Below are 22,127 nucleotides of genomic sequence, written 5' to 3'. Positions count from 1 at the left end.
ATATATTTTTATAGGTGTATTAATGTAGTTTGGATTTCAGGGTAGTTAAAAAGGGGTGGGAAATTTAAAAAAAAGTATTGTACTTCTTCCCACTCCTTTTTTGAACAATGTGCGGTGTTTTGTAAGGTCTTAGCTCTTCATGTTATTTTATTTATTATTTTTTTTTTTATTTCTCGTTTTCTTTCTTTTGTATGTACAAATAGTTACATACATTTTTTTTTATACATGTTTGAAATAAAAATAAATTAATTCATTCATTCGTTCCTTTCGGGTGTTCAAGGCATCTTTCTCTTTCAAAATTCTCTCAAAACCTTCCATATTTAACAAAGCAAACCTGGCGGCCATGTTGGTTTTCAAACTGTCACAGACGCTTGCTAGCGTGAAAGTTTTACGTCTCTGACGTGTGACGCAGGGTTCTCACCAGGATTTTTTTTTAGCGTAATGGGTTATGGCGAGGGAGCGTAGCGACCGAGCGTAGCGACCTTGTGAAGCCACAAGGGCGATCACGTTTGGCACATTGGAGCTGAATCCCATGACTAAAATCATATCATTAACCTCATTCTCACCTGTGAATTTCCAGCCTCTGCTCGTCTTCCTCCATCTCCTCCTCTATCTCCAACAGCGGGCTCTCCCCCACTAGGCCTACCTCCATCCTCTGCCCGTTTATCTGCTACCTCCTTTCCTCTGCCTCCTATGTCCTTTCCTTCATCTCCTCCAACCTCTCTTGTGCCTGTCTCCTTATAGAAATATAACGATGGATGGCATGCAGGCAGATTACCAGTGTGTTAATGTTAGCCACAGTGGGATCCAGTAAATTAGCGCTAATCATCCGATACGTGCGCCCTGTCATATTGCTAAACCTGCTTACAAAGTAGACGTTTTCATTCATCAAAGGGCTTTGGGTTAAGTTTTCAAGCGTGATGGAAAACCTGTAGAAGTGGTGCACTTACATTTCTAACTGTGAAGAAAGAGCGAATGTCTCTTTTTTTGCGAGGGGGTCCGTCATCCATTGTCATTCACCGAAGTCCAGCTCAAGAGAAAGTTATCGCCAGGATCTCTCTCTCTCTCTCTCTCTCTCTCTCTCTCGGAACTGATTTCCAGGCATGGGTTTCCTAACAAACGTAGGCTGATTTTGACACCTTGAAAACTGCTCAAGTGCGCAGGAAAAAAAAAAACTTTTGGCAATGGTGATGAACAACTGAAAACAACCGTTACGCTATATTAAAAATTTAGCGTAGCGGGGGGAAATTACCGTTGCGGTCTGAAATTTTAGCGTAGCGGGCCGCAACCATATAAAGCGCTGGCGAGAACCCTGGTGTGACGTCATGTTGTCTTGACAACCATGCAGTATTCAACACTCGTTCTCCATTGGGTAGTGTAGCGCAAGACACGTAGGATAAGCGATGTGCTAACAACATTGCATGCTATCAAACCAAATTAACGAAACCCGCTAGAAAGGAATAGAACACGTTTTTATTCCACTGAAAGAAAAAAAAAAAAAGTGTCCTAATATTTGACGATATTTGTGACGATTAACATGTACCATACAAAAAGAAAAATAGCCTCAATGAAGCTGTAGGTCATACCAGCCAGGACGCCCATAAAATCGTAAATATGATGGGTGGCACCACCGCCTTGACAACTTTTATGCACACCCACCTGGGGAACACTGTAGGCGAGTTTGATCGAAATCCAATCAGTCCTGTAGCAGGAGTAGCGATTTTTGGCAGGCCAGGCCAGGCCGTATGAGCTATAAAAAGAAACCCCAGTGTCCGAATGAAATGAAGATTCACCACAGATATTTATTTTATTCAGGTATTTGATCGCCATTTCTCCAATGTTGATGAAGTCTAATAATCTATAATTAGATATTACGGCATGGTTATTTTTATTACACACACACACTTGCTGTACTCGGCTTCCCCAGAATTTCGTAAACAATAACACGGCCGGATCACTGAGGTGATTGAACTAGTTTTGTTGGAACTTTATTGATGTAACTCTGGAATAATTTCTATAAAAATGGTGATTCTCAACAAAAATATTCAACTCGTCCCGTCGGACATGCAGATGCAGATTTGACTTTTCCGGACCAAACATTTGGTTGTCCCGGTCAGTCGGACTACTGTCAATGTCGAGCTCCGCGTTCCAGTTCATCCCAAAGATGTTCAGTGAGGTTGAGGTCAAGGCTCTGTGCAGGACACTCGAGTTCTTCCACTCCAACCTCAGCAAACCCTGTCTTCATGGGGCTCACATGGACACTCCTACTGGAACACGTTTGGTCCTCTTGGTTCCAGTGAAGAGAAGTTGTAACGCTACAGCATACAAAGACATTACGTCCAATTTTTCGCTTCCATCTTTGTAGCAACGGTCCAAGGAAGACCCATGAGTGGAATGGTCAGAATCATTTTTAAGCTGGATACTGGATGTGTACTGGTACAAGCTGATCCTCAATGTCTCAGTATCGCTATTGGGAAAAGAAAAAAAAAGGTATCATGCGCCATCTAAATATTCTCATCTCATTATCTGTAGCTGCTTTATCCTGTCCTACAGGGTCGCAGGGTCGCAGGCAAGCTGGAGCCTATCCCAGCTGACTACGGGCGAAAGGCGGGGTACACCCTGGACAAGTCGCCAGGTCATCACAGGGCTGACACATAGACACAGACAACCATTCACACTCACATTCACACCTACGGTCAATTTAGAGTCACCAGTTAACCTAACCTGCATGTCTTTGGACTGTGGGGGAAACCGGAGCACCCGGAGGAAACCCACGCGGACACGGGGAGAACATGCAAACTCCGCACAGAAAGGCCCTCGCCGGCCACGGGGCTTGAACCCGGACCTTCTTGCTGTGAGGCGACAGCGCTAACCACTACACCACCGTGCCGCCCATGGAACTCCTTATTTTTGTAAAAAAATAAAATAAAATTTCCATGCATTCTGATCCACCGTGTTTTTCAAAGAAGAAATGTTCTTCATGAACCTGATGTTAGTAAGCAAAGCCAAACAGCTGTTTTCGCTTTGGTTTGTGGGACATCTTGTGAAAAGCAGAACGCTGTGAAAGTCACCACATGCGAAAACAGCAAAGAACAAAACGAACCGTCCAACCACAGACCTGGCGCGACAACTCAACACCGCATTTCTATGGCCTTTCTAACGCGGTTGAGTATTTTACTCCGACAGCGAGCTAGGCTTCGTTATCATTAACACAATTACTAAACATAACTGCCAATTCGCATGTACCTTACTCTACACAAATTATTCAGTCAGACGAGGCGTACGTGCTTCAGAGAAACAGAACTACAGTAGCACCGACGACCAATCAGATCTTCAACCCAAAATAAAGAGCACAAACATTCCTGACAAGTTCGAACAGGTCATAAAACACAGCCGAGAGCTCAAGGTTTCTTCACAAAGGGTAGCTCTTTAAGACGATGTCCCTCGAGGATATATTAAAAACTTCAAAACAAACACAGCTTATCCAACATCAGGCCATTCGGGCGATGTCAAGCGGGACAAAAGAGCCTCTCCGAATCAAAAGAAAAACTGAGTCATCACACCCAAGTAGCTCATACACGTTTATTCTGGGAATTCGCTCCTCCAGAGAAACCATCCACAAAAAAAAAAAAATTGAGTCAGCAGTTCTTTCAAACAGAAGCACAGACTAATAAATAAAAGTTCAGTGCTGGAATATGGTAGAACTGGAACTGATGCCTGCACAGGTACTAGGGCTGTAACGATACACCCAACTCACGATTCGATTCGTATCGCGATTTTTAACCCACGATTCGATACACCCACGATTTTTTTTAAATATGTGTTTTTAAAGTAGTAAATTTGACTTATTAACATTTACTTACTTACATTAACTATTTAATAACAAATAATTCAGACCACTGCAGAGAATGAGTAATATGTATGCAAAAATGAACAAATGTATATCCAAAGACTGTTTTATTTCTCAAAATAATACTGTTGAGCCGGAAGCTCTGTTTTTTTCGGTTCTGAAAAAGTCATTTTTCCAAATCGTGTAAATCCGTTAAGATTTTTTTTTTGGGGGGGGTGGCTCTCTCACTGTCTCACTCTCATAGGGCCAATGATTTTCTGTGATCGCGGAAAACAGATGGAAATTACGGAATTTTTATGGTGAAACGTTGCTCGCGTGTCAAAATGTAACTGCCGCAGAAGGCTTCCGCCCAAGCAGACACGCCTTCAGTGTTGCCAGATATTGCTAACGTTTTCCACCCCAAAATATGTTCAAAACCAGCCAAAAAGCACCTAAACCTGCCCAATCTGGCAACACTGCATGCCTTTCCGGTCAAGTGATTGTGATTGGCTTGTGGCACACCTAGCCAGCCAACGAGCTGCTTGTTTACAGATTCGCTCCCCGCGTCGCAACCAGAATGGCGACCGCTTAAAAGAAATGAATGCTCTGCCAGTGACGAGTGTGGACGTTGCGTGACTCGCAGAAGATTGTCGCAGGTCGGCGAAAAAACGACTTACAGCAAAGCACCGCTGCAGGCGCAAAGACACCACGCAGCACCACAACTTCCGTCAATACACCAGTGTTACCAGGGAAACCAGGGTTTTCAGGTGCTGCGTGGTGTCTTTGCGCCTGCAGCGGTGCTTTGCCTGTGCTGTGGCCGAAAATAGTTCCAGATATAAATTGGTCTAGTAAATCCCTTCGTGTTAATTTGCATTGATATGTGTACTCGATGTGAATGTACAGGTCATGAGAAATAATTATAAAAAATCTTGAGTTATTTGATTCACTTTTGCAACGACAATGCTATCTGGACACGCCGGATTACAGCGACTACGCTAAGCTAAAGCTAACCGGGACGTTTCCAGATCAGGACAATGGCTGGGTCGGCTACAAAACGCTTTGGCTCACTCATCCAACTCTAGGGACTGCAGGGACTGACTCAATTTCACCTGGGGGTGGCGTACTCCTTTAACACCGGTTTTTCGACATTTTTTTGGGGTTCGTAAATCTAATATCGAACTTGACATTTACGCACTCCGCACAGAATACAATCAGCTCTGCGCATGCGCCGTGCGGCACAAAAAAATGGCAGCCGCCATGAAGGAAGGAGATCCGGAGTTTTCAAACGTTTGCTTAAGTGTGAAATCGCAAAATGGTATTCTAGCGAACAACAAAAAATAGTAAAGATTCAGAAAAACAAATCATTCAGTGATCATTTTAATAGTGTAATTTCATCCGAAATAGGCCTAACGGTCGATTTAGAACTACAAAAAGTCCGTGTGTCAGACCGTCACAAACCGTTCCTGGAAAATTCGTTTGATCTTGATCCATCCGAGACGTTACAAACAGCTTTTGAGTTTTGTTATGTGAAATTCATTACCTACTTTGTTAATGACCCTGACAGATCTGTAGGAGAACCTAATAGATCTATTCAAAATGAGAACAGAACTGAACAAAAAAAATGCGTTTACGGAACTAATGCAGGTTGGCTGGACAGAATTAAAAACTGTCTGTAGCAAATTTAAAAAAAAAAGTTTTTGTACAAGTTTCAGTTGATTAAACTGTCATATTTTATTAAATGTGTCTGCTTTTGTAATAAAAAAGTACTGAAAGAAAAAGCAAGCACAGCATTGCGATTTCTTATCCATATATATATATATATATATATATATATATATATATATATATATATATATATATATATATATAAAAAAAATCCCTCCTTCCCAAATGAAATTTTTTTTTGCTCAGCCGGTGGACAGGAAACGGATTTTTTTTTAAGGATGGCCTAAAACGTTGATTAAATAAACTTGGCTGCATAAAACCCAATGTCTTGACTTTCTTCTATAAAAACACCGAAATTAGCGTGTATTTCTCATAATTGACGTGAAATCCGCACCATTCCCGTGTTGTTCCAGGTTCGTCAAACTCGCCGTAAGCCTCGCGCAGAGCACGAATTCTCCATCGACGGCGATCGGCACGCCATGATTTCGTAGAGGAGCGAGACTCGCGTACCAATGACCAGAGTGGGATTTCCACACTAGGGCCCACTTTACACGGGGACGGTCTGAAACAAAAACGCAAAAGTCCGTTTTCGTTCTCACTTTTTTCCGCGTCTACACGACCGTTTTCAAGGAGGAAATCTGCGTCTATACGGTGACGCATAAATGTGTGGAATTCAATTGGATGTGCATGCCAGGCGGCTTAGTGGTGCTGTGAAAGACCTCCGCTATGTCTGCACGCATGCGCAACGTCTTCCATCTTGTCTGATCTGCACATCTGCGCCGCGAAAACTTTGACTACTCTGGCTATGGCTACTCGTGAGGTTGCCAGAGCAGCTTGAAGATCCGTTGGATCGATGTAATCAGACATGCTGTAGCCGTTCTATATGAGTGGGTGGAGCACAGAGGACGGCAGGACAGAGATCAGTTTATTGCCACACTTTTCAGTCTAACAATATTTTTAAACCAACAGAGACACACGCAACCGGCGTCTAGCTTGAGGATGAGCTTCTCTGCTCTCCCTCTTTAAAATAGGGCGCGGTCACTGGGAAGACACACAAACAGAGGTTAATTGACATCAGGTGTAGTGATTCTGCCACTTACCTTCCCTGACTCCACCCTCCTGTCACAGACCGGCGCTTGACCACGCCCCCGCTGCCACACATGCTCTTACTATGACGTAAAAGCGTACCCGACGTGAGCAGATCCGAGCAGAGTTTCGCGTATTGGGTAGTTTAGACGGATATGCAACGGGGGCTGTTTTTAACTTATCCACTCTGGAAGGCGTTTTCAATTTTTTCTGTTTTTCAGCCTCGAAAACACCGTCCCCGTGTAGACGAAAGGCACTTCCGATAAAATATTTAGTCGTTTTTACCCGACAGCGTCCTCGTGTAAACGGGCCCTAGGTAAAAATCTTTTCATATTGTTTTATGGCGGTTAGCAAACAGCTTTTAGGTGCATTACCGCCACCTTCTGGACTGGAGTGTGAACCAGAACGTTTCCTACCAGATTGCGCTAAATCCTCCGAATAATTCCTGTATCGTTTAAAAACCTAAAAATAGCCCGATATCCTACATTATCAGACCTCAACTGCAATATCTCTCCGATACCTAGCGTCACGTGATTTAAATCAGGTAAAAGACTGAATAAAAGAGAGCTATTCAGGGCACAACTGTGTGTATTTAAGGTACAGCTTGCATCTTAAATCCACACAGTTGTGCAAGTGTGGGTGGAATCAGTGACTTGGAGCTTGGGCCTCTTGTTGATGATGGTCTTAGACACTGGCCTTTCGTTTAAACTAAGATCTTTAATCTCCAAGATTAATGCTGTCGACATTTTGCGATAAAAAGGTAAAAATAACATTCATAGATTTCTTTATTTATTCATAACTTTGTAGCTAAAAAAGCAGCAGCAGGTGTAAACACAGAGCGCTGGGAAAACAGCACTTTACGCGTCCAGAATAGGGATGTTAACCAATGACCGTTTGACCGGTGGTTGACCGAATCAACGTCAACCGGTTAATTTTTTTTTGGTTGTCGGTTTAAAAAAAAAAAAAATCGTTTTGAAGCTGCCGATTTTGGAGCAGAGAACCTGGAATTCTGTGTTGTAAACGCTTGGGGCATGCCATGCGGTGTAAGGACGACAGCTGACAAATCAGAAACACCCATTCAGTCATGTCCCGCCCTCCCGCCCCAGTTGAAGACAGCTGCCACTCGGCAAAAGAAAAGTGTAGACACAGGCTTTTTAGCTTACAAATTACTATTCTGTTTTTTTTTTTAATTATTATTATTAGAAGGCACATTGAGTTTAGTCCTGCCTTGGCCAGCGCATTCTGAAAGTAATGTTTCGGTCTGTAGCCAACAATGCATGTTACTGCAGATCATATCTCTCCACACAAACTAAAGGCGCAGATGCCGACTTTTTCACGGCTGAATCGCACAGATCCGATTTTTTTTGGGGGGGGGGGGGGGCCGTTGGAGGAGTGTCTGATTATAATTTCAAAGTAAATTCTGTATCAAAATTACTAAATAAGCAAATGCCGTTACAGTCCATGAAACATAGGAAGTATAAGTATGAGAAGAAAACAGTAAATCAGAAAGCTGCACACGTTTGCACTCATGCAAACATGCGCAGCTTTCTGATTTACTGTTTTCTTCTCATACTTATACTTCCTGTGTTTCATGAACTGTAACGGCATTTGCTTATATACAGAATTTACTTTGATGAAATTATAATCAGACACTCCAACGCCCCCTTAAAAAAAAAAAAAAAAAAAAAAAAAAAAAGAATCGGATCTGCGCGATTCAGCCGTGAAAAAGGCAGCATCCGCCAAAAGGCGCGCCATTTGCATCCCTGCAATAATTCCAATTCTAGAATTTTAAATTCATAGGTTAACTGACTTTAACCGGCTAATGAGGCTCGGTGGTCGGTCAAGATTTTTTTTAGTTTTTGCCATCCCTAGTCCAGAAAAGCCCAAATTACCCTGTATCACGACGGAAAAAGCCCAAATTCACAAATACAGGGTGTAGCCCAAATTATGTAATTGAAAGGCCTGACCATGACCCAATTCAAGATACCACGTCATGCATCACGTGGTGGGCTTTCCCCGTTTGCGCAAGGCATTGTGGGATACAAATTTGAAACAGGAGAGAAAAATGGCAGACGTGGGTGTGCGAATGAAACGTGAAAGACCGACTACAGTAACAGAAAGCGAGAAGAAAAGACGTTCTGTTATACATGAAGGGAAGGAAAGGAAATGCAGGACCAAACTATTCTCCATAATTTGGTGACCTTCCACCAGCCATCTCTCCCCAACAGGGGACAAAGATACGATACGCGTGCCTCTGTACAGTAACTTTCGATAGAGCAAAAATAAGCCCTGCCTGAACGTGTGTCTTAGATTCCCTTTTTCAACAGATTCAAATCATTCAGTGTTATAAAAATACAATAAACTGGAGCTTAATACAAACATCTTTTTGAACTGCTGCTCATGCTGCACCACAGCTTATTGCAAGATGCTTGGAGAACGTGCCATCGACCCTCTTCCGCATACACGAGCTCACGGACACCCATGATTGGTTAGTGTCGCTGTGATTTTTTTTTTTTTTTTGGGGGGGGGGGGGGGGGGGTATCTAACTGCTCCGCCTACTGAAAGAGCACAACAAGTATTGGTCCCTCGGTGAATGCTTTTCTATCGCGCCACTCAAATATCCGGGTACTTGCGTACGCATGATGAAACGACTTTCCAGCTTGCTAGAAGGAGCTTTTCAAGCAACTATTCTTACACATCTGATCAACGGCACTGATGTTCATCATCGAAAGCTCGAGTCCAGGACTCGTGCCCTAATTTTAAGGACTTGTGACTTGACTTGGACTTGTGCCTTAACTACATTCGGAGACGAGGACTCGGATTTTTTTCTTTACTTTTTTGTAGCGTGCCATAATAATTTAGTATAAGATATTTAGATCTACATTAATTTTTATACTAATTTCGTGCAAGAGAATGCACATTCACCTGTTCGGGAACAAACTAACGTTAACGGTGCTAAAATGCCTGGAGAGAACGCCGCTAGGATTGTCCGCTTTGCTTATACAGACTTCTCGTGCAGTGGGAAAAAAATGCACTGCTATGTGTTCCATATGTAGAAGAACTATCGAGGAGACGACGGGGACGACCTCGAACTTCAATCGCCATTTGGCGAGACTCCACCCAGAGAAGGAAGTGACATGCTGCGTTCATTGCTCTGTTGATAGTGGGCGGGGCTTGCTTGCTGAGCAATGATCTAGCTAGTGTTAACCCTCTCTCATGTTATTTGGCCTGTTGATAGTGGGCGGGGCTTGCTGAGTGATGAACAAGCTTCTTATCTGTAGCCTGTTAACTAAAACGGGGCGGTCGAGCAGGAACGTCAGTCCGACACAGTAGCAGAGACGCTTTCACATAAAGGCAGCAACAGCCGTCGTCAAACACACACACTTCCAACAAGCATAACCAATGACTAACAACATAATAAAGTAATGTGACCTTGAAAATTAGGCAAGGTCAATAAAAACCAAGACGAATCAACGTTTAGCGGAACAGGAGATCCATTTAAGGCTACATCCACACGACAACGGCAACGAGATTTTATTTAAAAAAAATATCGTGTCCACATGGGCAACGGATCAGTAAAATATCAGGTCCATATGGCAACGCAACGCTTGCTGAAAACGATGCAATACACATGCCACACCTCTACGTGCGCTGTAAGACGGTCCCATCGGAGACACCAGAACAATAGAAGTAGGACGCATGTGCATAAACCCCTTCTTCTACCCGGCGTGAAGCACTCACAGGAACAAACACACAACAACAAGAAGAAGATGGCTGCGACTACGCGAGGAAATCATGCCTTCTGTGTGTACAAATTAGTTTTATTAGTGTGCATAGTTTTATATAACTTAATTTTCTTATTGTGTGTGAACATTTTGAAAAGCAGTCTTATCCAATAAAAAAAAAGAAATTCAAGAAATGGTTCAGTTACTTGTTTATTTAAAAGAAAAGCTGTACAACCCCGATTCCAAAAAAGTTGGGACAAAGTACAAATTGTAAATAAAAACGGAATGCAATGATGTGGAAGTTTCAAAATTCCATATTTTATTCAGAATAGAACATAGATGACATATCAAATGTTTAAACTGAGAAAATGTATCATTTAAAGAGAAAAATTAGGTGATTTTAAATTTCATGACAACAACACATCTCAAAAAAGTTGGGACAAGGCCATGTTTACCACTGTGAGACATCCCCTTTTCTCTTTACAACAGTCTGTAAACGTCTGGGGACTGAGGAGACAAGTTGCTCAAGTTTAGGGATAGGAATGTTAACCCATTCTTGTCTAATGTAGGATTCTAGTTGCTCAACTGTCTTAGGTCTTTTTTGTCTTATCTTCCGTTTTATGACGCGCCAAATGTTTTCTGTGGGTGAAAGATCTGGACTGCAGGCTGGCCAGTTCAGTACCCGGACCCTTCTTCTACGCAGCCATGATGCTGTAATTGATGCAGTATGTGGTTTGGCATTGTCATGTTGGAAAATGCAAGGTCTTCCCTGAAAGAGACATCGTCTGGATGGGAGCATATGTTGCTCTAGAACCTGGATATACCTTTCAGCATTGATGGTGTCTTTCCAGATGTGTAAGCTGCCCATGCCACACGCACTAATGCAACCCCATACCATCAGAGATGCAGGCTTCTGAACTGAGCGCTGATAACAACTTGGGTCGTCCTTCTCCTCTTTAGTCCGAATGACACGGCGTCCCTGATTTCCATAAAGAACTTCAAATTTTGATTCGTCTGACCACAGAACAGTTTTCCACTTTGCCACAGTCCATTTTAAATGAGCCTTGGCCCAGAGAAGACGTCTGCGCTTCTGGATCATGTTTAGATACGCCTTCTTCTTTGAACTATAGAGTTTTAGCTGGCAACGGCGGATGGCACGGTGAATTGTGTTCACAGATAATGTTCTCTGGAAATATTCCTGAGCCCATTTTGTGATTTCCAATACAGAAGCATGCCTGTATGTGATGCAGTGCCGTCTAAGGGCCCGAAGATCACGGGCACCCAGTATGGTTTTCCGGCCTTGACCCTTACGCACAGAGATTCTTCCAGATTCTCTGAATCTTTTGATGATATTATGCACTGTAGATGATGATATGTTCAAACTCTTTGCAATTTTACACTGTCGAACTCCTTTCTGATATTGCTCCACTATTTGTCGGCGCAGAATTAGGGGGATTGGTGATCCTCTTCCCATCTTTACTTCTGAGAGCCGCTGCCACTCCAAGATGCTCTTTTTATACCCAGTCATGTTAATGACCTATTGCCAATTGACCTAATGAGTTGCAATTTGGTCCTCCAGCTGTTCCTTTTTTGTACCTTTAACTTTTCCAGCCTCTTATTGCCCTGTCCCAACTTTTTTGAGATGTGTTGCTGTCATGAAATTTCAAATGAGCCAATATTTGGCATGAAATTTCAAAATGTCTCACTTTCGACATTTGATATGTTGTCTGTGTTCTATTGTGAATACAATATCAGTTTTTGAGATTTGTAAATTATTGCATTCCGTTTTTATTTACAATTTGTACTTTGTCCCAACTTTTTTGGAATCTGGGTTGTATTTTTTTTTTTAAATTATATTTCTGTAGTGTGACCTATCCATGTTTTGTGTACATGGGTTGCTTTGGAGTCCAAGCTGTACAGTATGACCTGGAAATTAATAATGTGCTACTAAAAATATCGTTTTGGGTGCCGTGTGGACGCCAGGCCGAAACAATAAACAATTTTATCAGATTCACCTGAATCCGTTGCCGTGTGGACAGGGCCTAAGACCTGGTGTTAGAAATCACGATCCTGATACGACACGGTGCGAGAATGAGGACTAACTGAACAAGGACAACTCTGATACCACAGAGGTGTTAAATACCGTGTCGAATCTGATTGGTTAGATTCAAATCACAGGTTTATAGGAACGTTACAATCCAGTATATACGGTTTCTAGAGTAAGTATTAATTCACAGGGGCTTTATTGAAGACTGCTACAAAATCTAACCCGTCGCTTGTAGCTCGTCTCTCGTGGGCGTGGAGCGAGCACTACTGTTGCTGCCCGTGGGCGTGCACCTTCCGTCCAGCTCTGCTGAAAAAGAGTCTCGGCCAAAATGCAGCCTACGGCACACCATTTACAACACTATACCATATATTTGTCTTTAAAACGTGCTTAAATTTAAGTGTAATAAAGTGAAAAGCGGGTGTTTGATTTACGTTACGTGCCACGCGTATTCATATTAGCAGCGCAAGCGAACTGTACTCGCTACAAACTCTCTCTCCAGAGGCACCAAAGATCCCCGCTATCGGCTTCCAGGCATTCTTTTCTTCATGAAAGGTTGTGAGGGGGAATGCATATAAATGTTCCTGTAGCAAATCCTAAATAAACAAATAATCAGTATTAAATCTAAAATAAATATTTTTGGAAGGAGTCTCCAGTGTCAGTGTTTTGTAACAATCAGAGGTAAAGATGCAACATTTGGTTCTCCACCATGGGAAAAGTTTTCAGGATGGAGGATGACTTGGAAAGTGAGGGAACGATTCCTATATTATAATAATACACACAGGCCACTTTTTCCATGGAATAAAAACAATGTATTCGATTCCCTTCTAGTGGGTTTATTGATTGCATGCAATATTGTCATCATATCGCTTATCCTCCACGTATTACACCGCTCTCCCCAATATAGAATGAGCATGCAATATTGCACATTGTCAAGACAACACGACGTCACACATCGGAGCTCATGACAAAACTTTTCTGCTGCGTATCGTATGCGCACAATCATTTCTTTGTCAGCCAGGAAAAAGAGAAGACGAGGCTAATCCAGTGCTAGGCTTAAGCGCTAAATAAATAAACCGAAAACTGAAACTAAAGACGCGCTGAACACCCGAAAGACTCCCAAAGCTTCATTAGATATTCTTCATGCATATTTACAAGAGAAAAACATACCAACGGACATCGAAAAACTGGAAGAGAGACACATCGGAGATGTAAAATTTCCACACTAGTGAGTGACTGACAGTTTATATACAAACATGGCGGCGAGGTTTGCTTCATTAAAAGCGGAAGATTTAAAGACACGGACGCACTGAATACCCAAAAGGCTACCGAAACTTCATTATATATTCTTCACACATATTTACAAGAGAAAAACAAACCAATGGAGATCGAAAAACTGGAAAAGAGAGCAATCAGGCTTTCGTCTAAACGGGGGAACAGGGGCGCTGCGCCCTCTTACTCTCGGCGTGCGCCCCCTTACCGACTCCGTGAAAACATCCCAGCAACACTACATGACAATGTGTCTGATCATCAAATACGTTATAATTGCTCCAAAAATATTCCAATCATAGTAGATACACCGCCAGACGGTGCAAAAACAATCCGAATTGGCGTTTTCCAGACTGAGGCGCCATGTTGTTTAGTTGTTTACTTGTCGCGGCTGCTCTCACGAGATTTGACATGGGTTACATACAAGGTCAGCTGACTTGTCGAGCGAGATTTCTCGAGACTGAATGACCTTTCACCCACCGGCGCGGGAGCTTTTGACAGAAGTAGTTCGCGAGTTGTTTTTGTTGACACTTGGGCATTTAAAGATGTCATCCCGCGGCACGAAGCGGAAGAAAGCCAAAGACTGTCCGGGGCAGAAGAAGATTACTTCTTTCTTTTTCAATGTTGACAGACAATTTGTTACAATTTCCTTCTCAGACAGCCTCAGAATGTCCATTTTTCAAAGGCTTTGCACGGCGGGGGGGGGGGGGGGGGGGGGGGGGGGGACAACTGGCACCATCCCCCCCCGCTTCGCTCCCTCGCCATGGTGAGCGCCCTCATACTAAATTTTTCTAGAAAAAATCCTGGCAATAGTGGAAATATTATCAAAGTTCTACTTGGAGGTGAGGAAAAGTGACGGAGACTTTTACAAAAGGACTTCACTCGTGGACTTCACTCAGCAAAGCCCTTTTGTTTTGAACAACTGCAATGCAACAATGAACTACGATCAAAAGTAACTGAACTTGAACTGTCCACCTGTATATAGCTTGTATACAAGTTGGGTTGTTCAGGTTTTTTGGACTTGTACCATTTTTATTGTTCGAACTTTGACTTTGTACAGTACATTGGATCGACATTCAGTCAGAATCAGCATTCAATATTGATAAGTTACCGCTCTGTTCTTAACTTTTTGTAAAATCTATAATTGTTCCATCGGATGTGTATGTATAATAATAATGGCTGTCTTTTTTTCATGGTATAGCGGATATATTCCATTCAGCTACTCGTCTTCGACTCGTTCAATATCATGCTAGCTGAATGGAATATATCTGATAGACCACTCAACACCAGCCGATATTATTTAAATATACAGCTGTATGTTACAGCTCCGACAACTGCTAAGCACCAACAGGAACTACTAACTTGCTTTGTAGCGTTCCACAACATGAAAACATATGCAGTCATTTTTTTAAATATAAATAAACAAGAAAACAATCATCTATATCCCCCGTCCTGTATACCATCTATATCCCAAGTTTCCAGATATGGTCACATTTTTCAAGTTCTGCTGCAGGAAACCAACCCGACCTCTTTACACTGACCTCAGCAGCCCATGGCATAAACCCAGCGGACCTTTGGTCCAGGTGAGCTAAAAATGAACATTTCTCACATTTCTTAGTATCAAAAGGCACAAATACATGACTTAACAAATATACCAACTTTCAAGCCCATGCCACTCATAGTTTTCAAGTTCTGCTCCAGAAACAAAGCCTACCCCTAAAGGCCTCTGCATGCTCTTGCGACAAGGCTTTCGCAGACAGCTTTTCGCAGACAGTTGTAATTTATCGTTGAGCGGGGAGTAATAGGCGTGCGCGATGCTATTCACCGCCACAACGCAAGGGGGCACGAAGTCGCGAAATCGCTAGGAGTAGTTGGTGGGTGTGGTTAGTGGAGTGTTTATCCTCCGGTTACTTATAATGACTAGAACTGGAGTCGTATAGATGTACGTACTTCCTCGATCAACCGCTCTTCGTGCTGCTCCATCTTCGCTCGTGTTTTTAAAAATGGCGGTCGTGAAAACAAAACAAACCGGGAAAGTAGGGAAGCGTAAGTGCGTGTACAGTGGATGCAGAGTGGACCAATCAGAGCCCTCTTGTCTGCGACGCTGTCTGCGGTGGTCACAATTTTTGGGAGGTGCGCGCAGAGCGTCTGTGAAGGGGGGGGCTTCGCAGACGCCATCTGCGAGGACTGGGTTGTCAGCATAAATTGGCCTTGAGACTAACCTGAGAGACCAAGGCTATGTTTACATTAGACCGTATCTGTCTCGTTTTCTTCGCGGATGCACTGTCCGTTTACATTAAAACGCCTGGAAACGCCGGGAAACGGGAATCCGCCAGCGTCCACGTATTCAATCCAGATCGTGTCAGCTCCGGTGCTGTGTAAACATTGAGAATACGCGGATACGCTGTGCTGAGCTCTAGCTGGCGTCTCATTGGACAACGTCACTGTGACATCCACCTTCCTGATTCGCTGGCGTTGGTCATGTGACGCGACTGCTGAAAAACGGCACGGACTTCCACCTTGTATCACCTTTCATTAAAGAGTATAAAAGTATGAAAATACTGCAAATACTGATGCAAATACTGCCCATTGTGTAGTTATGATTGTCTTTAGGCTTGCCATCCTTCCACTTGCAAGTAGTAAGTGATATGCGCTGGGATCACACACACAGCGGCTCAGTCCCGAATCGTGGCTTGTGCACTTCACTCGCGCGCTGTGTGAGCTGCGCAGGGCCGGAGTGCGCACCCTCCAGAGGGCACTCGCTGTTCAGGGCGGAGTGATTTGGAGCGCAGGATGCCTGCGGAGCCGAGCGTATCCGTGTATTGGCGTTGCTGTGTGCATGCAAATCGTGTATTAGTGTGCACACAGCAACACCAATCGTTTTAAAAACGTTAATCTGATGATCCGCTGATACGGTCTAATGTAAACATGGGCCAAGTCTGAAATTTGTTTCCATGGAAACATGAAAAAAATTTCTTAGTATGAAAAGGCACATTTACATCACCTTGTTAACATGTATACCAAGTTACAAATCCAGAGCATGAATAGTTCTGGATATATGCTCCAGAAACGAACATTACTCTTAGAAACAAAGTCAAAATCTATTTTTTATGTAAAAATTTGAAAAATACATGTATATTTTTTTTCCCAAAAATCCAAAATGGCAAAAGGCACCGGTTCACATGTTGCTTGAGATGTATACAAAAGTTTCATAACGATATCTTGAGTAGTTTTAAAAGATATGGCCCGGAAATTAAAACATGACCAGACAGACAGACAGACAGCTGGATGGATGGAACCAGTTTCTTTTTCCGCCACGCCAAACTTAATTTGGGCGGGGGATAATGAATAATTGTTGGCAAGCTGCCAACAGAGGAATAAAACATTTTGGGACACTGGAAAAAAAATAACCATACAGGAATCATGCCTTCCTTTTTTAAATAAACAGTTACAAACTCTTGACTCGAAGCTGCTCAATCTTGAACATTGTAAAATAAATTAAAATTTATTTATCAGAATTTTATTTAAAAGCAATACGTGTGTGTGTTATTTACCAGCTGGGAGGTCCGTATGGTGAAATACCGTGACCGAGGTCTTGAAAGTACTGAGCGAGGCCCTCTGGGCCGAGGTCAGTATTCAAGGCCGAGGTCACGGTATTTCACCATACGGACCTCCCAGCTGGTAAATAATATATTTATTTTTTTCTTTACCAAATTCTAACAGAAAACGAGAGCGCCCGAAAGGGAAAACTGATCCGAGCCGCCATTTTGAATCCTTATTCACGGCTGTAATGCAAATGGCTTCCTCCTCGGTATACAAGTGCACTTCCATGGCAGGGGAAAAAAAAAAAAAAAAAAAACTACATTTTGCCGCCTATGTAGTGCCCTATTTATACAAAATAGGAGTCATTCAGGATTCAGCCATGTTTCTGCTCGGCGTTAGCAACAGTTACAGGTTTTTAGCTTTCTCCTAAAATGTTTTCTTTTATGTCTTCTTCCTCAGGGTAGTAAAACTCGCTTTCGCTGTGAACACTGTCGTTATCGCTATCCATGCTGTAAAATTAATGCTATTCTCCTGAGAAATGCTGGCGAAAATTTATAAGATTTTTGATAATCTTATAAATAAATCTTATTTAAAAAAAAAAAAACATTGACAAAAAATGCTACCATGTTTATTGTTGTGAACGAGCGAGTCGCCAGAGGTCCGTAACCGGGGTCCGTACCGTAGGATACAGACCCGCTTGCCAGCCAATCAGAGTGCAGGATTTGATGGAAACCGCACCGCGAAAAAAAAAAAAAAAAAAAAAGATATTTACTTTTGCCTGGGCTGAATTTGTTGGGGCGACCAATCCTGGACAAACTGGCGTCTGTTTGAAGTCTACACCACTTGTAGATGATTTTCCTTACAGTGGAATGATGATTTCTAATAACTTAAATCCCTTGCCAGGTTCATACGCGTCCGCAACCTTTTTGCTGACGTCCTTAGAGAGCTCTTTAGATCTTGGCATGATGACACGACACACTTCAGGAGCAAAGAGAACCCCGGACCCTGGATATCAGGTTTAAATAAGGTGGGTTCCACCTGCAGGAGGTTCTACTCAACGGGGCCTCATCTGGAACACCCGAGTTTCATTTTATGGACTTGAAGTGATAACCATAAGGGTGCACTAACTTTTTTTTTTAAAACAATAATCTCTCTAAATTATGAAAATAACTTCAGTGTTAGTTTTGTGTGTTGTTTATTGGCGTACATCACCGTTATCTGTCGGCATCGTACTGAAAGGAGTGAAATGTTTCCTTCTGTTTGTTTAAATATGATCAGAAAAGTCTACAGTTTCCACGGGATGTACTTATTTTTTCACATGACTGTACCTTCAAGCATTATGTGATATGATATTTTGCTCATATCACATAAGAGAGTGTATTTCAGTCTTGAAATGAGATAAAGAGCGGTAACGTTACAGTGCTTCGTGTCAGATGTTTGTGTTTTTTTTTTTTAAACCACTACTCACTCAAATGCGAAAAAGAGTCCGCTTGTGACGAGGATGAGAATGAGAGTCAGGTAGAAGACCCCGGTCTGTCTTGCCATCATAATCCTGCCATCGCAGTAGAATTTATTCCTCCCAGGGAAAACCTGCCACTTCCTCTTGACCGTCTTCCTCTTGTGCGGAGACTCCATTGGCGTCGAGCTGCGAGTGCTGATCTGACTGTATTCGAGCTCTCGTGTGTGCTCGGCTTCTGCGAGCTTCACGTGCTGTGCAGCAAGCCTGCAATCCTGAGTGGAGAAAAGATGGAGCTGTTATTACAGGGATGAGAACTGTAATCCTTCTGGTTGTAACATACCGACTACAAGTGCTCATTAAGGATTCTGGAGCAGAATGAAGACGAGTACCTGGAAACATATTGGAACAGAGACAGAAAAAGAGAGTAGTTCTACAGTTCAGGGACTAATTTTCGAGACACCAACCACGAAGGCTTCGGTCGCAGATCCACTGTTCACGTTTATCCAACGTATAGAAACTATTTAGCTAAAGACATCTCATCAGCTCAGAGAACAACTACAGGGCGAGAGAGAACGGCTCAGAAAAGTACGCGTTTTCACAGACTTGTTATTTGATTTCCTTTCTCTGGTCCGAGGAGCAAATTGACAACATGGTTTGTTTAAAGAAGAGGAAAGGACAGAGGTGTACGAGTTTATTCTCTCCGTGTCAACCTGCTGTTATCTTTTCAGAGCCGGCTTCGCGAGCCAGTCATAAGTAGTAACGTGAATCGCCTCGAGAAACAAAACAAAACAAAAAAAATTCCCATTTGTCTTATTTACAGCGATGAAGTAATGATGAATACTTAAAGCTACACTGCCTTTCAGATTTTTCAACTGGAGGTCATAAAAAGAATTTTCCCTGGCATGTAATTATTTTTGTTTAGTGGACCGAAAGCTACTGAACTCGAATCACAGACTACCAATTTCATAAGTCGAACAATTAATAAAATTTATCTCCACGTGGCCCTAAATTCTCCGCTATTTTTTCCAGCTTCACCATGACCCAATTCTAGATACTATGTGGGCTTTCCCCATTCACACAAGGCATTGTGGGATACATTTGAAACGGGGGGGGAGGACACAAGTGTGCGAATGAAACATGAAAGACCGATTACAGTAACGGAAAGCGAGAAGAAATGTGTGTTATTTACCAGCCGGGAGGTCCGTATCGTGAAATACCATGACCAACCGAAGCCCTCTGGGCTGAGGTCACGGTATTTCACCATACGGACCGACCTTAGGCTGGTAAACAATATATTTTTTTTTTCTTTACCAAATTCTAACAGAAAACGAGAGCGCCCGAAAGGAAAAACTGAGCAGAGCCGCCATTTTGAATCCTCATTCATGACTGTAATGCAAATGGCTTCCTCCTCGGTATACAAGTGCACTTCCATGGCAGGAGAAAAACTACATTTTGCCGCCTATGTAGTCCCCTATTTACACAAAACTGAGTCATTCAGGATTCAGCCATGTTTTTGCTCGGCGTTCGCAACAGTTAGAGGTTTTTAGCTTTATCCTGAAATGTTATTTTATTTCATCTTCCTCAGGGTAGTAAAACTCGCTTTCGCTGTGAACACTGTCGTTATCGCTATCCATGCTGTAAAATTAATGCTGTTCTCCTGAGAAATGCTGGCGAAAATAAATGTTGACAAAAATTGCTACCATGTTTGTTGTTGTTGTGAACGAGCGAGTCACCAGAGGTCCGTACTGTAGGATACGGACCCGCTCGCCAGCCAATCAGAGCGCAGGATTTGATGGAAACTGGACCGGGAAAAAAAAAAAAGACGTTATGTTCAGGCTTTCGTCTAAAGCAGGGAACGGGGCGCTGCGCCCTCTTACTCTCGGCATGCGCCCCCTTACCGAAATGCCGATTGAACCCCAAGTCACACTTCGGCCATGCACTTATATGCTACTGCACAACATGCACTCTTTCTCAAAATGATCTTTTCGCCGTGAAAACATCCCAGCAACACCACGTGACAATGTGTCTGATCATCAAATACGTTATAATTACTCCAAAAATATTCCAATCATAGTAGATACACCGCCAGACGGTGCAAAAACGATCCGAATTAGCGTTTTCCAGACTGAGGCGCCATGTTGTTTAGTTGTTTACTTGTCGCGGCTGCTCTCGCGAGATTTGACATGGGTTACATACAAGGTCAGCTGACTTGTCGAGCGAGATTTCTCGAGACTGAATGACCTTTCACCCACCGGCGCGGGAGCTTTTGACAGAAGTTGTTCGTGAGTTGTTTTTGTTGACACTTGGGCATTTAAAGATGTCGTCCCGCGGCACGAAACGGAAGAAAGCCAAATACTTTCTTTTTCAATGTTGACAGACAATTTGTTACAATTTCCCTCTCAGATTAGCCTGGGCCCGCCCATCCTAAGCGTGACGCAACACGAGGGCCTGTTGCGAGCTTAGTCTGGCCAGGCAAGCTATCTACAGCTCTTCCAAGCTCCCGAAAAATCGGGAACCAATCAACTTTGAGCATCTCCAACGGCCCTGGGTAGAGGCGTGTTCAAGGCACTGACGTAGCAGAACTGCGACCGGAAGCCATAGATTGTTTACAGAATCTATGCCGGAAGCGCTTCATTCACGCTTCCGCATCTATTACGCATAGATGCTGTATTGAAAGCATTCAACGGGAAGTTCTCATTGAAAACGGAGCAAAGAGCAGCCCTGGAGGTATTTATTGAAAGGAAGGATGTTTTCACCTTGCTCCCAACCGGCTTCGGTAAGAGTTTAATCTACCAGTTAGCCCGTCGCGTCGCATACGTCAGAGGAAAGAGTGATGTGATTGGTTTAAGCTTCGTCACAGCCTTTTCTGGCTTCGACCAGTAGCAAACTGAGGCATTTCAGGGAGGCGGGTCAACCACGGGCTCTGGGAAACGGTTGGGCTTAATATCTTGGCCAGACCAATAGCTCGGAGAGCTTTGACTTCGCGTTAGCCAGACTACTCTCAGATAGCCTCAGAATGTCCCATTGTAGCCTCAATTTTTCAAAGCCTTCGCACGGCGGTGGGGGGGGACGGGCAACTGGCACCATCCCCCCTGCCCCGCTCACTCGCCATGGTGAGCGCCATCATACTAAATTTTTCTAGAAAAAACCCTGATGTTATACGCGAAGGAAAGGAAACGCAGGACCAAACTAATAAATAAATCAATAAATAAATAAATAAATCAGCGGTCAGCGAGCACCTCGGTGTGATCAGCTGTTCGTTTAGCGACAGAATGATGGAACTGTCAGTGCACGCTCAAAGCTAAACCTGTAGATGGCAGTAATGCAACTCACTGTGGATGCCAGCTGCTGTAAAACCCAAAAGAAGAAGAAAAAAGGTGGTAAACCTGTGCATGCGCGCGCACACAAACACACGGACTTCCTCTGTCTGCGCGAAGCGAGTGATTTCATGCACATTATTTGCTTTAATCCGCTCAAATCAAATAACTTCCCAGCCACAGAATGGCC

At 43.1% G+C, this 22,127-nt stretch overlaps 1 protein-coding gene across 3 annotated transcripts in view; it reads right to left on the bottom strand.

Moving 5' to 3' along the window:
* Positions 1–22,127, bottom strand: part of LOC132894623 (palmitoyltransferase ZDHHC14-like) — a 230,950-nt gene that overhangs the window by 198,640 nt on the left and 10,183 nt on the right. For all 3 annotated transcript variants that reach the window (XM_060934700.1, XM_060934702.1, XM_060934703.1), the window contains exon 2: positions 18,630–18,892. In XM_060934700.1, coding sequence (XP_060790683.1) covers positions 18,630–18,796 — 167 coding nt within the window. In that variant the 5' untranslated portion in view covers positions 18,797–18,892. The remainder of the gene's footprint in view (positions 1–18,629; positions 18,893–22,127) is intronic.

Source organism: Neoarius graeffei, chromosome 11 (genome assembly GCF_027579695.1).
Source record: "Neoarius graeffei isolate fNeoGra1 chromosome 11, fNeoGra1.pri, whole genome shotgun sequence".
Taxonomy (NCBI): Eukaryota; Metazoa; Chordata; class Actinopteri; order Siluriformes; family Ariidae; genus Neoarius; species Neoarius graeffei.
This window is presented reverse-complemented; position numbering and strand designations above follow the sequence as displayed.